We start from the raw sequence: 17,253 nt of genomic DNA, 5'->3' as shown, positions 1-17,253 counted from the left end.
CAAGGAGGTGCTTTGTTCCAGGTTGAACCTAACTGGTACTTCGATTAAGTGTATGTTAGGTTTATGTACTCCTGAAGGACTAATTCAATCTGAAACTCACTGAGTCAGAAAATAAAGAACCAATTTCAAGAGCATGGGGATTTTTCTCTTCCTTTTCTGTTTCTTTATGTGTGGTTATTCTCACACATTCGGAAGAGCATTATCACAAATGCAGCCTAGAAGTAGTGGACATACCAAGGGAATTTAAAGATCCTTCTATTGCATCTTTGTCCCATAAAGTATATTCTTTACCCATTTGTTCCTCTCAAGCAAGTCTAATGAATATGTATCAGGTAAATAATTGCCTGATCCCAGATAATTAGGATAATTACTTGTTGCATTCAGCCGATAAGAATAGAAGAAGCTCTAGAGAACCAAGAAATTTGTAGGAGAATATTTTACAGGAGGTTCTTGGAAGATTAGCTTTTTCATGGTGGGAGCTGCTAAACATAACAATTCCTGTCATGTCGAAACAAAAGCTTTCTTCTTCCCCCTTCACCCAAACTCCTTCCAGTTTTATCCTTGCCCTTTCTCAAATCTTTCCTCCCCATGCAACTATCCTTTCCTTGCACTCCCTCTCTATTCAATTGTCTTCTTCTGTTGTTTCTATTGAAAAAGGGAGAAGAATATGTGTGTGTGCACAAATGTGCCTCTGCATGTGAGAATGGTTTGCCTGAGAGAAGATTGGTGACACATCCAGGTCAGCATAAATTTTATAAATGGGGTAAGTTACTGTTCAAATTGTTAATATTTTTAATTCATGTACCTACCTACAGTCCCTACCCTGTCTGTCCCTCCCTCTCTCTTACAGTATTAATTATTCGGCCCTACACTTTTTTGGAGCGTGACATTAGACAGATACATAGAAATATAAATATATTTGTTTAAAGGAAGTATAGTTTTTGGTGGAGGATCGCTTTCAGTTAGAGTTGCCAATCCCAGAATGACAAAATAGGGAAGCCAAACAGGAACTGTACAGGAACTGAGCCTGTGTTTCTAATATTTTCCTATCTACTGATGTTAGAGGATAGTCTTATATTTAGAGTTATCTTTCCATAGATATAGTGATTTCCCAAAGAAGCTAATGGGATTTGATAGTTCATTGAACAGAACTGCTAATTTCCTACTTTAGTGCGCCAAGCATTGGGGACATGCTGTGTCATAAGGATCAGTTCTCTGAATGATGGACGAAGACATGCCTACATCTTTGTATAAGAAAGTTAGTTGTGCTCCATACTGCTGTTACGTATCTGTCAGGTTGCTGGCAAGGACATTGTCCTGAATGGGGATAATTTTGATTGAGCCAAACAGTGCCTTGAGATAAGTTTATATGTATTGGTTTCCAAAACTATCCATTAGATGTTAATTCCAAGGATGGATGTGATTCCGTATCAGATGCAAAGCTGGACTTTAACATGGGTGAATATGGGTTTCCACACTTCCTTTCACAAGGACACCTCTTTTGAGTTTTTCCTTCACACAATCAAGAAGACTCCCTATTCAAAAAGTTTTCCATAAATCAGTTGTTCACTTCTGTGTCTCTGCCTGGGAGAAATGGGGGGCATATGTGAGAGAAAGCAAGCTTTTAACATACTGTTTGCTTTACTCTACTATCAGTGAAACCTAGTGGCACAGTTTTACTTGAACAAGTCTTATTTATGAATTCTTGGAAAATAATTATCACTTAGATACTGAGTTCTTCTAAATCGTGGGATTAAACTGTAAATACCTCTTAGCTCTTAAATCTCAACATTTTTCTAAGCATCTAAATTTTTACTTTTGGAGAACAACATGCTTTGAATTCCTAGGCAGTTCCTAGGAATATTTTGCCAATCTGCCATCTGCTATGAAAAGTTCCTAAATGTTCAGACAGATGGAGAGAGATGTACAGGTCATTCAAAGGCAGGCAATTACAGAGGCTGCAAGTCTTTTAAAGGGGCCGATGCATCTGTTCGAGATTGACCGGACAGGAAAATGAGTGTCCAGATATTGAGGACATTTTCTTGCAATAATTTCCTTAAATTGGGAGCAGGATGGGTAATCATGTTTGGCTGTATCATTAAGCAACCATCAAACGAGGGATTTTCATGCAACTCATTTTATACATCAAACCATGGGCGGAAGTAATAAGAAACCAAGAGGACCTCTATGCTGATACCAGAGACAGAAAAAAAGAAAACCTCATCAGCTGGAGAAGAGATGTTGCAAAAATAAAAGCTACAACCAATGTTGCATCCTGGTATACTTTTTCCCCCCTTCAATTGATTTTCTAACTGTAACATTGGCAAATTGGGAAGGAGGGGTGCTGAAAAATGTATTTATGTGAATAATATTCGCTACTATTCCAACCTCAACAAATCGCTTAGGTCCCTTCTTTGCTATTTTTCTTCCCAACTCCCTTCAAATCTACATTAATGAAACCTGCCAGTCAATTAAAAATCCAAATAGGCACGACATAAATTCCAATTGCTGCATTGCCAATCTTAGTTTCCGAAAGATGGCCCTGGAGGGAAAGAAGGAAAAGTAAGGATAAGAGAACACCCATCTCCGACCTATATTTTTTTCCCTAATCTATAAGCCTGATGGTAGATCTTATCTTTTTATAACCAGTTTTTTTTTAAATAACTAAACTTTCATTACATTTAACAAATCGAGATCCCAATAAAACTTACTTCCAGCTAGCTACTGACCAACTACCCAGCGCCTGCTCTACCAACATCCTGGCCCCAATGCCTGGTGGGGGAAGTCAACCTTCACAGCTTTCCTGAAGGCCAACAGGGTTGGAGACCATTTATATCCCCAGGGTGTTCTTTAAGGCATGTACTGAGACAAAAAAAAAGGCACATTTCCGAGGCCCCACCAGATGACACTGCTTCATTGAAGAGACCTGAAACACACCCATCCTGCTAGTTTGAGTAATACAGTCAGAAACCTTCATGAATAGGCAGTTTTGCTAACAACTAGAGTCATGCCATGTAGGGCCTTAACATTATCAGCCAGCATCTACTCAGAAGTTTATTGTGAGGCAGTACATCTCAAACAGCAGTGCTGTTACATGGATGCATTGAGGTGTGTGCACTTCTGCCTACACTGCTGTATTGTGGACCACCTGCCACTATACTTTTCAAGGGCTGTCCCATGTAAAGCACATTACAGTAGTCCAATTGGGAGGTGACACTACATCTTCAGAGTTCCCTCATAGTGCATCAGTGAGGCAGGGGAGCACTGTGGCTTCCTCACACTCCAACTGCCTTCTCAGGATGTCACAGGTTGGCTGGACTATTCTCAGGCATTGTGTCCCCCGGCTGGGAAACTATGCTGTTTGCTGTAGACATCAAGATAGCTAAACAATTGGTGTGTCCTCTCCCCTACTCTTTGTTCTCCTGTCCAATTGTTCATATCCTCCATTGCTCATTCAGATATCTGGTAATACAGATTAATAGAGTTGAAAGCAGTGGTGGTTTCAAATTTTTTTACTACTGGTTCTGTGGGTGTGGCTTGGTGGGCGTGGCTGTAAAAATACTGTAAAATCTCCATTCCCACCCCACTCCAGGGGAAGGTTACTGCAAAATCCCCATTTCCTCCCAATCAGCTGGGAATTGGGAGGCAGAGAATAGATGGGGGCAGGGACAGTCAGAATTTTTACTACCGGTTCTCCGAACTACTCAAAATTTTCACTACCAGTTCTCCAGAACTGGTCAGAACCTGCTGAAACCCACCTCTGGTTGAAAGGGACCTTGTAGGTCATCTAGTCCAACCTTCACCCAAGCAGGAGATCATTTCTGACAGATGGCGGTCCAGTCTCTTCTTGAAAGCTTCCAGTGATGAAGTTCCCACAACTTCTGAAGGCAAGTTGTTCCATTGGTTGATTGTTCTCACTGTCAGAAAAGTTCTGATTTCCAGGTTGAATCTCTCCTTGTTCAGTTTCCATCCATTGTTCCTTGTCTGGCCTTCAGGTACTTTGGAAATTAGCTTGACCCCCTTTTCTCTGTGGCAACCCCTCAAATATTGCTATCATATCTCCCCTGGTCCTTCTCTTCACTAGACTAGCCATGCCCAGTTCTTGGTAATCCCAAACCAGAGGTTGCTTCTCTCCTTTTTCTAGCCTCGTAACTCAATTTCTGCCTTTGTTCTGAAACGATCAAGAATCTCAGATGAAATGGAAGGGTTGGAGAAAATTTGTCTCTGTATCTGACCTTGAGCATGAATTTTGTACTTGTGAAAATGTAGCAACCTCAAATGAGTAAATGCGTACCTCATGTCTGGGAGGAAAGCCTGACAGTTTGTAATAATATAACTACAAGCTGACTTCACAACAATCTCATTTAAGTCATTTACCAACATCAGCATTCTGGCTTTCTTTTCATCCTAGATCCCACCAAAAGCAGGATATGTGAAATTCAAACCATTTTGCACACTAAACCAAAATAGCATGGGTGGGGAACGCTGAGCAAAATAGATTAGTTGCCAAATTGGGGTACATTCCTAAAAACAATTTGCCCTAAATACTTGGCTTAATTTTTATTTTCTAACAAACTCTGAATGTTAACTCTTTTGGTGTCATTCTGGGCAAATACCAAGGTTACAAAAATGTGGGGCTTACCCTCTCTTCTGACCCTCTCCTGCACCCGTATCACCATAGTATCCTTTCCTGCAGACCCACTTCTCTGTATACTATAGGGCAGCAGAGCTTCCCTCCATAACTGGCACATAAAATGTTCTACAATTCCTAGGAATGATGTTCTCAACTACTCTACAATGTTGTGGGAGATTTATATTTAAAAACATGGCTTGCAACCACACATTGTCTGGTTAAAACAGCCTGGAGAAACTCCAACACAGATGTCACAGAATTCCTTTTTCTCTTGAGCTGCTCCACATCAGCCAAACTAGAGAGGAAAATCTATGCTGCTTGCAAAAGCACCTGCTGAACAGATGAATTTCAGGACTCAGCCTCTTAGGTAGTATGTGTAATTTGTTATAATAGAGAAAATGATTCAACTATTAAATAGATTAGATTACAATTCCCACAATTTCTAGACTCTGATCATAGTGCATGGAAATCAGAGTCTCACCCACCTAAGGTGCTGCAGTTTTGTCTCTCTTAGGTTTGGACTGAAGACAATCTATCAATCTATGAAGTGTTTTGAAAGTTGTATGGGGGAGGGGTCAAAAGCCTTGTCCGGGATAATACTTATGTTTTCTTATACCCACATGTGTTTTATTCATTAGTTCAGTCCCTTCTTCTTATCCCTCTTATCCAAACTTAAATCTGATAATTTTAATTTTAATTTATTCACTGTAAACCAGGATCAGTACAGGAAAGGAATGGGAAGCTGGCCAAAGCAAACCCCCCCCCCACCTCAATTGTGCAGTCATGAACTAAGGCAGGACTGAACAGCCATTATTTAGCATCAATCAGACTCTGTAATCTATTTTTTGCACTGCAAAAAGTAATAGAAAAACCTGATCGACAGCAAAGGCTTCAGCAAAAAATTAGATTTTGGAATAGATATACCTGACTGGCTCTTAGTCCTTAGCTCTAGTCTGACAGTTTCAGCAATGTCAGAAATAGTCTCTTGAACCAATCAGAAAGGATGGTATTATAGGTGGAGCTCCCATATATCCCTTTCCTCAGAGGTCAGATAAGATGCCTCCATAGTACAATAATGAGCAAATTTTTAGGACAGGTATGGACGACAGGGGTGGTCATCCAGATGTTGGTCATGGCCATCTAGATATTACTAGTTCTAGATTTTGAGATATTACAGGTAGTGCTTAATTTACAATCACAATTGAGCCCAATATTTTTGTTGCTAAGAGAGAGAGTTGTTAAGTGAATTTCCCCCCATTTTACAATCTTTCTTGCTGCAGCTGTTAAGTGAATCACTGGAGTTGTTAAGTTAGTCACACGGTTGATAAGTGACTCTGCAGGGGTGAAATGCTCCCGGTTCGAACCTGATTGCCCGATCCGGTAGTGATGGCGGGTGGTGGTTGGAAAACTGGTAGTAAAAATCCCTGCCCCTCCCCATGCCCAGCTGAGTCGCGCGATCATCAGAGGCTTTTTTTTTTACTTTTAAAAGCATTTTTTTTATAACCTCTTTGGCCGAAGAAGTGGTGCAGGGTTTCCTAAAGCGGTGAAATGTAAAATTTGTTACTATCGGTTCTGTGGGCGTGGCTTGGTGGTGGTGGTGGTAATGTGACTGGGTGGGCGTGGCCAACTTTTTTTTTTTTAACTTTTAAAAGCATTTTTTTCTACAACCTTAAGAGGTTGCAGGAAAAAATGCTTTTAAAAGCCTCTGACGATCAGGCAACTCAGCTGGGATCGTCAGAGGCTTTTAAAGGTATTTTCCCCCCCCATTGGCTTGGCTTGTCAGAAGGTCGCAAAATGGGGATCACACGCCCATTGGGCATTGCAATCGTCATAAATATAGCCAGTTGCCAAGCATCTGAATTTTGATCACATCACTATGGGGTCATAGTGCAAAAAAATGGTCATTTTTTCAATGCCGTTGTAACTTTGAATGATCACTAAATAAATGATTGTAAGTTGAGGACTACCTGTATTAGATCTAGATATTGAGCAATATTGGCTGCAGCTGCTGAGAAGATATTTCAGTAATAGCCGGATGGCTACAGATCTCCCCCATCCCTGATTCAAAGCCTTTGCTGTCTCGCATGCAACTATTCAAATTCTTTCCAGGACCTACTGAATAAGCAGCACGCTATTCTGGGGAATCAGAGGGAGGGCCAATTTGCATTTAATCAAGTCATGCATCTGCTCTCACCAGGTGATGATTGGTCGCTGCTCAAGACCAACGTGGCAGGAGTTGGACGACGCCTTCGGATCTGTAAGCAAAGAGAGATTAATTACAGTAACTGCTTGTAAGGAACTTATTCTAAATGTCCAAAAAAACCGCAGGCGGAAGAGATGGACTGTTATTTGTCAGCAACTCTAAAGATAGTTCTTTATGGTAAATGGCATACTAGGGATTGGCAACACTACCAATGTTTTTGTACAGATGTTTTTTAGACTGTCATTCTCTAAAAGACACAGTCAATTGCAAAGTACTATGAGAACGGAGTTATCTCGGACTGGGTATCTTGATGATGGACGTGCTGAACCGTTGTTTCATTATTCCTGTCCATAAAGGCAATAGGGATAGGAAATAGACATCAAAGACATCAAAAGACATTCCCCACCCATTATGCTGGTGGCGTTCTTTTCCAATTATTTGACAGTGGAGTAAAAAAAAAACCTTGATAGAGCTATCATCACCACGGAGGACCACAAAAAGCATGAATAGAATTAACAGAATCATTTTGAGCAAACCAGGTTGAACAAAACAATCCTTTCTCACAAAGGTGAGATTTAATCCTTGGAAACATGAGATAGTCCAGACAGGAAACCCAATTATGAGTATTAATCCTACTTTTATTGTAAAGATATAGTAACAGCAACCTGCTGTCTGAAGTGTCTGAAACCACTTTACCTTCCAAAGCTCTAAGAGAGGATTGCTTCTGAGATGTTTTCTTCACTCTCATCACTCCTTGGGACTCAGATTTCTCTTATCTGACTACTGCCTAGGCCAGTGATGGTTAACCTTTGGTGCCGAGTGCCCAAAGCACGTACATGCACATGCACGAATGCACATGCACGTACATGCACATGCACGAATGCACATGCACGAACCCCCAAAATGTAATGAGTGCCCCCATGCATGCACCAAGCTCCTCACGCATGCGTGCGCATCCCCGCGCATGTGCCCCACGCCCCATTTTGACTTCCAGGTTGGTGCAGGTGGCTTTCCAGGCTCAAAATGGGGTGCGGGGGGGGGCATGCGTGGCAGACACCTGAAGACCATCTGGCTGGTGGGAGGCATGTGCGCATACGCAGTGAAGCTGGTCTGGGGCAACAGCTGGCAGGCCCGCAGAGACGGCTCTGTGTGCCACCTGTGGCAGGCGTGCCATAGGTTCGCCATCACGGGCCTAGGCTGTGGCTCTTCCTCCTTTCTCCCAAGATTATTTTTGCAGCCCAATACACATCACAATATATTTACATTTCAGCACTTCTTCTTAGACTGCAACTACCTCCAATCTCCAGACAGCCCACTGATGCTGTCACTCTCATATCCGTTAAGGAAGACACCATGTTTGAAGTCCTTCTTCCTCTCACTCAGTTCAGCCACTTCGAGGGTGATGAACCAGGAGGCATATCAGTTGCTGGCTATTGAGATAATACCTCTAACTGAGCTGAAGGAAAAAGTTTTGGATAGAGTAGCTAAGAACTCCCTCGTTAAGCAAATTGGGGGTATCGGGCAGTGATGACCATAGCATGACCATGCTTTCTTCAAAAATAAAGAATTTTACTTTTTCATAATTATTTTTTGTCTTGGAGAATTACTGGAAAAAAGGTGCTGCTAAGAATTCCTCTGACCAGTTTTTAACACATCCCAGTTGTGTTAAAGTTTGTCTAGTCTGTGTGTGGCTAGGACCTTCTCCAATGTCCTTCAAGGACCAGGGAAAAACATCTCTTTCGATTCCAACCTGAGAAATCAGCAAGTGCTTTGCACTTCTTTCCAATTTTAAGTATTTTCAGCTCGATATTGTTAAATCCATAATTGCTGCTTTTAGCTGCGGTTTTAAGCCTCTGGTTTCTAGCCCTTGTGAAGCATTTTGGTTTATTATTGGGTGTGTTTGCTATATTGGATATACTACGTTTGAAAAAAAAAATAGATAAATAAACAAGAGCATTTCATTAACATCAATGGCCCTCTATGGAATACATCCACACACACCCAGCCATAATTGGAACAGCAGAAATCCTTTTTGATAGTGGCCCCATTTCTACCATATTCCCAGGGTGACCTCTTTTATATTTCAAACATCTGTGCAGATATTTTGATTTGATCTTTTTTTAAAGCGCTGTGGCTGAGGCTGCACTGATGCTATGCCCCAAATGTACTACCGGACTGAAGTGTTTATTCCTTTATTATGTTACTGGTTTGCTCACCGTGTATATTTTTAGCTCCACCGTTTCCTTTTTTAGGAAGCTGCTGCACAGACATTCGGTGCAGTTTTACCTGCAACCAAATATCCGAAGGAGGATGGCAGAGGAAGGAGGGGAGGGGGACGATGAAGTCTTTGCTGCCAAAAAGCCTCACATCTTTTATGGGATGCGTGATCCACAGGCAGGGATGGAATAAAAATATGGGGCATACATGCCATTAATTGATGAAATATTCATAGCTCCAGCCCCTTCCCCCTCCTCCTATTTCCCACATAGCCACATCTATTTTTCATGCATCTCAATCAGACTAACTGCAGACCTCATGCCAAAAACATAGTTCATCCTGCTTTCAGTCTTCATCTAGTCCCAATCTTCTTGCTGGGGCTGCTGTGATGGGCTGAAATTGAGGCGAGGTCGTTTCCACTTGGGTTTCTCTGTCGCTGCTTTTGGGTGGGGAACATAAAAGCTTCCATATTCCAATGGAAAGGGGTGCCTAACTTCTCCCATTTTAAAGCTATGGATGCTTAAGGGCCCTCTAAGTCAGAGGTCGGGAACTATGGCAATGCTGGCTCAGGAATTCTGGGAGTTGAAGTCCACAAGTTATAAAAGGCCCATAGTCCCCGCTCCCCCCCTGCTCTAAGTCTTCCCAAACACTAGGCTTCAACTGGTTATGAACCCCTACACAGAGCAATGATCTTGAGTTCTTCCTGAAAACAAAAAAGGACTGGTAATTACAGTATAAACTTCTGGAGTTATATGACCTGCATGTCCTCCAGCCCAAAGGATCCCTCTCTGTTTGATCATGGAAAACTGAACAACAGAAGTCAGGGTGAAATTCATTTTTCTTCCCGCCCTTCTGTTGGTATGGCAGGTTCTCCTTACTATTGGCAGAAAATAGCTATCTGGCACTGGAAAGGTAGCAAAAGAGTAAAACGGCAGCCAACACAGGGAAGATCCTTCCCAGGGCAGCTTTTCCATTAAGGAAGGATTTCCAGCTGGCCATGTGCTTATTGCCATATTTTTTGGGAGGGCGACAGCCCCCCCCCCCCATTAGAGGCTCAGCACACGTAGAGCAGCCTCCATTGTGTAATGACGTTTTGACAGATTTTGTTTAGGCAGCTGCCGCCTTTGGAGGGATCCCCAGTTGCCAGCTGTTATCCTCATTATTAACAGGCAGTGGGGGATGCTTCCAGCTAGATTTTGCTAGCCACTAGAGTCCCTTGGCACAGAGTAGAGCAACTGCTCCTATTCGGAAGAGCCACCAAAAGCTTCCTGAACACTGATCATGCTCCCATGTTGTTGGGCTTGTGCCCCTGAAAGCCTTAGTTAACAATGCAGGTATCAGTTAAAAATGCCGATGTTAATTAAAGATAAAGCAAAAAAGAAATAATATTCTGTCATACCCTATTCCAGGGGTGTCAAACTCAATTTCATTGAGGGCCGCATCAGGGTTGAGTTTGACCTCAGGGGGGTGGGGGCATGGTTGGAATGAGCATGGCTGGGACTTTCAGGCCTCTTGTTCCTATCCTGGGCACCCCACTCAAAAAGATTCCCCAAATGATCAAGAAAATTTTTGAATAGTGAATGATTGAATTGTAAGGAGATTGCCAGGAGAGAGAAATATAAAAAATGAGCACTGGCTTTGCTCTACTTAGATTAGTTCTGATTCAAGCTAGTCTCTGCATAAGGGAAAATACCTTGGGGGGGGGGGCATGGGGAAGAACAATTAATTATAGGCAAATGCACATCAACGAAGAGGGATTTGGGGACACCGAACTGTCCTGTATTGCTGAGCTTCTCCATCAACATCCCTCATGACCCAAACCTCTCTTACGTTTATGTCTTAAATATGTACCAGTGGTGGGTTGCCCCCGGTTCGGACCAGTTCTATAGAACCAGTAGTAAAACTGGAGGGAGGCTCTGCCCACCGAGCCCGACGTCATCAGAACGCTTCTACGCATACGCAGAAGAGCGCACGCAGGAGCGAGCAAAGCAAGCGCACGAGCGAGGCCCCGTTGCGAACCGGTAGTAAAGATAAGTAGAACCCACCCCTGATGTGTACATTTTGTTTATGCGTGCAAGAGTGAGAACAACAATTCCCTTTAAACTTTTGCTTTCAGTGACTACACCAGATCAACCAAGGTTAGCGAGAAGAGGCCCTGAACAACCAAAAGCTGTATCATTTTATTATTAGGCCTGATCAATCAAGCTAAAGCTTTGCCAACCCATTACATTGAAAAAGCGGCGTCTTTAATTGTTATTGTAAGCTTATCCAAAGTTTAATCGCACCTGTTTTAATCATCCTCCCTGAACTGATTGAAAATCAAGGTACCATTATGTGACTGTTCCCTAACTTAAATAGCATGATCTTGAAAAACCTCAGAGCTCTCCTCCCCCAAAAAATCTAGAGTTACCTGAAACCCTTTCTGTACATTATTCTATCATAGTGAGATGCTTCCCGGTTAGCTGATATTTTTACAAAAATATACACATTTGTGCTATTGTGTAACACATATCTTACAGATGTCAATATTTCTTGGAATTGAATCAGAATTGTTAAGGGCTAATTTTTTTAAAAAAATAAATAGACGCATATTTTTTTACAAGTATTCATGTAATTGAACGGTTTTATTAATTACATGAACTTCTTTGAAAATTCAAGCTGGAGCATGAAAGAAGTGGAAAAAAAGAACCATGCTTTGTAAAATGTGAGATGAAAGATAAAGAGATAAATGAAAAGAGAGAGAATTAATTCAAGAGTGGGCTCTTAAAACATCAAGTTCAAGAAACTAGATGATTGCAGGGGTGAAGGGTATTGCCAGCAGTTTCTAAGGACAACCAGGGAAAGACAAGAGAGGAATTTAATGGGTTAATGGTGATTACAGAAAACACTCTCCACCCCTCAGCCATGTGCAGCTCAGAGGTTGATAGGCATGTCTCCTGCAGTACCAAATGTCCAAGTAGATTCATATGAGCAGAGAAAAGCAATTAGATATCTTGGCATGGTTGTGAGATATTTAGTGCCTTGCTAGGCAGCACCCAGCATTTTCCACTAGCGTTTGAAACCTAGGAGCCAGTGAAGGAATTGCAAAAAAAGGGAAGTCACCTGTTCGATTAACTAGTGCCAATCGTAACATGAGCTGCTGAGTCTTGCAAAGCCAGCTAGTGTTAGGGTTAGCTTTTTTTAAAAAAAAAAAGAAAAGAAAAGAAAAGAAAAAGAAAAAGGTTGCAATAGCCTAGCATGCAATAACCAAATGTCTGAATGCCCAAGTTCAGAATGAATGAAAAATTAGCAGCCATAAGTCAGCCTGGTAGAATATATCAGGAGGAGCGGAGGTGTGGGTCGGGGGAAAATGGGTATAGCAAGCAGAAAAAGGTTTAGCCTTTCTTTACTTTTTAATTCACCCGTTATCTCTCTTTCCCCATCCACCTCTCCTGACTCATCATTGCTATTAGCATTGCTTAGCTTCATTTTAACCTACTTAAAAATCAGCAGCAGCTGAATTGCAGATGCTGCACAAACATTCTAGGGCCATGAACTAAGAGATCTTCAAAAGGATGGCTGTGTGTAGCATGCGATAGGCATGCTAGCAATCTTGCAGTACTTTGAGGTCTAACTGGTTGCTTATGATAGAACTTGAGACATTAATGGGCCGTAAGAATTATTATTATTATTTTGTTCAAATAAAAGCAGGTAGAACCTACCTTTCCCAGGGCTAACTGAATTTGCACAAAATCTCTCCTAATCTCCAAGAAACCTGACTCTCTAAAAGCATGCCCTAAAGCACAGGTGTCAAACTCGCTGTGTTACATTGCCGTCACGTGATGTTTCGTAACATTTTCCCCATTTGTGGAGCTGAGGTGGGGGTGGCCTTTGTGTGACAAATCTGGCCGGCGGGCCGCCAGTTTGAGACCCCTGCGCCTAAAGTGTGAGATAAGTGCTAGGCTTGTAGATGATGGGGACCAAGCTTGCTCCATTCAAGTCCTACAGTTATTAGCAAGTTAAGATTGGGAGGCTACACAGAGCTTAGCTTCTGAAGTTGTCTCCAACCCCACCATCATTAGTAATCCATAGGCAGGCATCTCTACTTTTATCTGAGTAACTGAGTAACATATTGTGTTTAACTTTTTCTGAGTATGTGTGTACATATATATGTGGACTGGGAAGCACAAGGTGGTTTACATATGTTCTGCTCAGGGAACGTGAGCACAGGAAGGAATTTGGAAGGGGAGCTTTGAATAAATTGAACAGAGCAATCAGCTACCCATCTGCCTTTCCCATCGGGATGCAATGGGAGATTTTTTTTGCTCCCGGTCCATTTTTGAATTTGAATTTTCTTTTTCCTTGTTCTTTTGCCACTGTTGCAATATTTAGGATCAGACTCAATAATATCATTAAAAGTTAAAGGCTCAAATATATATCCTTTTATTTACAATAGGCATTCTATATTCACTGAATATTCACAGATAGAAGCAGGGAAATAGGGGAAGGTGGCTCCTTATATATACAATGGGTGGAGCTATAAGTAGGAGTGGTGAGTCATGAATAAATTAAGAAATAAGGAATAAGTTAACCCTTGATACTCTATATACATACTATTTACACATTGGAGAATAAGGCATTTATATCTAACAAATCCCCCTCTAAATGCCGATTAGTTATACAACACCAATTACATTCAGATTCGGGACAATACAATACATTCAACTTGGATGTTAAATATTTATGTTGTTTAGAAGGCAAAGGCTTTGTCAATATGTCAGCCACTTGTTCTGAGGTATCACAGTGTATCGCTTTTATAAATCCGTCTTGAGACAATTGTCTTACATGTTTAAACTTTATATCTATGTGTCTGGACCTTTGTCCAATGGCATCTGATCTAGATATTTCAATAGCTGCTTTGTTGTCTTCATTCATAACAAAAGGTAAAGAAGGCTTTTTCCAAACATCTGAAATCAAATCATTAAACCACACAAGGTTATTCGCAGCTTTAGATAAACAAACATATTCTGCTTCTGTTGTTGAAGTGGCTACTAGTTCTTGTTTGCCGGTATACCAATAAACTGGACAGTTATTTAAAAAGAAAATATAACCTGAAGTACTTTTTCTACAGGATGTGTCTCCGGCCCAATCCGCATCAGCATAACATATAAGTTTTGGTTCATTGTTATCATTAGGTTCTAATATTAGACAAAAATCTAATGTATTTTTCAGATATCTTAGAATTCTTTTGACAGCTTCCCAGTGATACATAGTTGGCTTGCTGACATATCTGGACAATAAATTGAGTGGTAAGGCTATATCTGGTCTAGTCCAATTTGATATATAAAGAAGTGAACCTATGATTGACCTATAAAACGTATTGTCCTTAAATTCAGGAGATGATTCATCAGTATTTCTGAGAAAATCAGTTTGCATAGGAGTATCACAGGGTTTAGCATTAGTTAAGTTACATTTGTTTAAAAGTTCTATAATTTTATCTTTTTGATTAAGTTTAAATCCTTTTCTGGTTTTGTTAATTTGTACACCAAGATATTTGTTCACTTTCCCTAATGATTTCAGTGAGAAATGTTCATTTAATTTTTTTACAAAAGTTTCTCTTCTTTCTTTATGCTTTCCAATATACAAAATGTCATCAACATAAATTAGTACAAATTCAATATAATCATTACTTCTTTTGACAAAAAAACAGTTATCAGCAGATGTGGCATTGAAATCCATGGTTTTAAGTACTTCTACTAGACAATCATACCATCTTTTACCGGATTGTTTTAATCCATATAGACTTTTGTTTAATAACCAAATTTCATTTTTATTGGTGTATTGACTGTGGGGGGCCCTCACATATATTTCCTTGTCTAGCTTTGCGTGTAAGTACGCAGTCTGTATGTCATATTGAAATACATCAAGATTGAGTGCTGATGCTACCACTAGAGCTGTTTTGACACACTCTGTTCTTACAGTGGGGAAATATGTGTCAGTGTAGTCCTCTGGGTACTTTTGTGCATAACCTTGGGCAACTAACCTAGCTTTGTACAGGGTATTACCTTCTTCCAAGTTTTTAATTTTATATATCCACCTGGTACCAATAATGGTTTTATCCTTAGGTGCAGTTGTAGGTGTAAATACATTTAATTCTCGCAAACTTTTCATTTCTTTTTCCATGGCCAGTTCCCATTTTTCTTTTTCTTCACGAGGAAGTTTAAGTACTTCTTCGTATGTATTAGGTGTTATGGGTTCACCATCCATATGCATTACGTAGTCTTTATATTTATTTGGCATCTTATTCCTGTTGCTTCTAATAATTCTTTCAGGTTTGCTATTGTTATCATGCATATATCTTGCTTCCTTTTTTGTTAGTGTATCAGTCTTTATTTTGTGTTGACTATTTGTCCATGTTTTTGTTTTGTTTGTTTGTTTGTTGATATTTTGTTTATCTACAGTTCTTTCCTCATGATATCTTGTTTCTTTATGTTTATTTGGGAATATCTCATTAAGATGTAGTTTGGACCAGTTGGCCTGTTCATGGAACACGGCCGTTCTGGAGACTATAAATTTGTTGTTGCTATCGATGAATTTATATCCTTTAGTACCAGTTTCGTATCCCATGAATCTAAGTCTCCTGGATACATTTTCTCCCTTTCTTCTCAACTGTTTAGGTATATGTACGTCTGCAGTGACTCCAAAGATGTGCATATGTGCTAATTTTGGTTTTCTATTATACATTACTTCGTATGGTGTTTTATTTATAACACTGGACCAGGTTCTATTTTGTGTGTAATTTGAATAATGTAAGGCTTCTGACCAAAATTGTTTGCTTAGGCCAGCATCCTCTAATGTGCATCTAATCATGGTTTGTAACGTGGAATTCTTTCTCTCTGCAATTCCATTTTGGAACGCAGAAAATGGACTGGACGTGTAATGTAGCATTCCCCTATCTTTCAACCATTGGGAGAATTCTTTGGACATGAATTCACATCCCCTATCTGTCATAATTTGTTTTATCCTGATATTATGTTGCGTTTCTACGCGTTTATAAAATTCCTTAAATTTTTGAAAAGTTTCATCTTTGTGTTTCAGTGTATAAACAAATCCATAACGACTATAATCATCCACTATTGTCAGAAAGTAACGTTTCCTATAATTAATTGATGGAGTTAGTGGGCCTACTAGGTCCATGTGTACTAAATCAAAAATTTTGTTAGTTGATCTAGTAGATTTTCTTGGTCTGGGACTAGTTTTCAGTTTTGTAGATTTACATACTGAACATTCCAAATAATTTTCACAATTTTTTATTTTGACACCTTCTGCGTGTTCAATCATTTTTTGTACTACAGGAAAGCTGGCATGTCCTAACTTCCTATGTAAGATATGAGCACACTCATCATGGATTGGCTTACCTATTTTTGGTTTTTCTATATTGTGTGCATTAGTATGATCACTAGATATTTTACATTCATCATTGTCACTGTTGCTAACATTTTCATCATCTACTTCTACACAGTCTTCTACATTTGAATCAATATTGTGTAACCATTCTTCTTTTGTAATTAGGTAAGGTAGACCTCCTTTAATCATTACAGTACCTATATTGCTTTTATTTTTCTCCAAAGTTGCTTTTCCTTTTGAGAAAGTTATATTAATGTCAGAGTCTCTACTTAGTTTTATGGCACTTAAAATGTTATGAGGTATTTCAGGTATTAACAATACCCCCTCTATTTTTCCTAGGCCAGGCAAAGTTACGTTCCCTCTGCCTAATACTTGGACCTTATCTTGGTTAGCTACCTTTATCACAAATTTGTCTTCTGCAAAAGAAGATAATATATTTTTGTTATTAGTGGTGTGATTTGTTGCTCCAGAATCAATAAGCCAATTATTGTTCTCATTTTGTTGTATTTTTGTGCTGTCTTGTTTATTTAGATCATTAAGCGATCCTGATTTTCTATCCTTTGAATTTTCTCTGCCCCCTCTATTTTCTCTATAATTTGGTGGACTTCTATGTCTATGTCTGTCTATGGAAGAGTGTCTATAATTGTGTCTGTTCATGTATTCTGATCTATGTTTTTCTTTTGAGAATCTGGGGCAATCTCTTCTATTGTGTTCCTTGGACCCACAATTATAACATTTATATGTCTCATTATATTTTTCTTGGAAAGCTACTTTCCTAAAGGGTTTATGTTCTACGTGATTGCTAGAACGATTT

General features: G+C 40.0%; 1 protein-coding gene across 7 annotated transcripts in view; it reads right to left on the bottom strand.

Annotated features, from left to right (window-relative positions):
- The window catches only part of PPP1R1A (protein phosphatase 1 regulatory inhibitor subunit 1A), a 112,123-nt gene that overhangs the window by 55,296 nt on the left and 39,574 nt on the right, over positions 1–17,253 (bottom strand). For all 7 annotated transcript variants that reach the window (XR_009621810.2, XR_009621811.2, XR_015732384.1 and 4 more), the window contains exon 2: positions 6,828–6,888. Coding sequence is in view for 3 of the 7 variants with exons in the window: in XM_034419302.3 (XP_034275193.2) it covers positions 6,828–6,888 (61 nt within the window). In the remaining 4 variants the exon portion in view is untranslated. The remainder of the gene's footprint in view (positions 1–6,827; positions 6,889–17,253) is intronic.

Source organism: Pantherophis guttatus, chromosome 2 (assembly GCF_059756535.1).
Source record: "Pantherophis guttatus breed Tessera chromosome 2, ASM5975653v1, whole genome shotgun sequence".
Classification (NCBI taxonomy): Eukaryota; Metazoa; Chordata; class Lepidosauria; order Squamata; family Colubridae; genus Pantherophis; species Pantherophis guttatus.
This window is presented reverse-complemented; position numbering and strand designations above follow the sequence as displayed.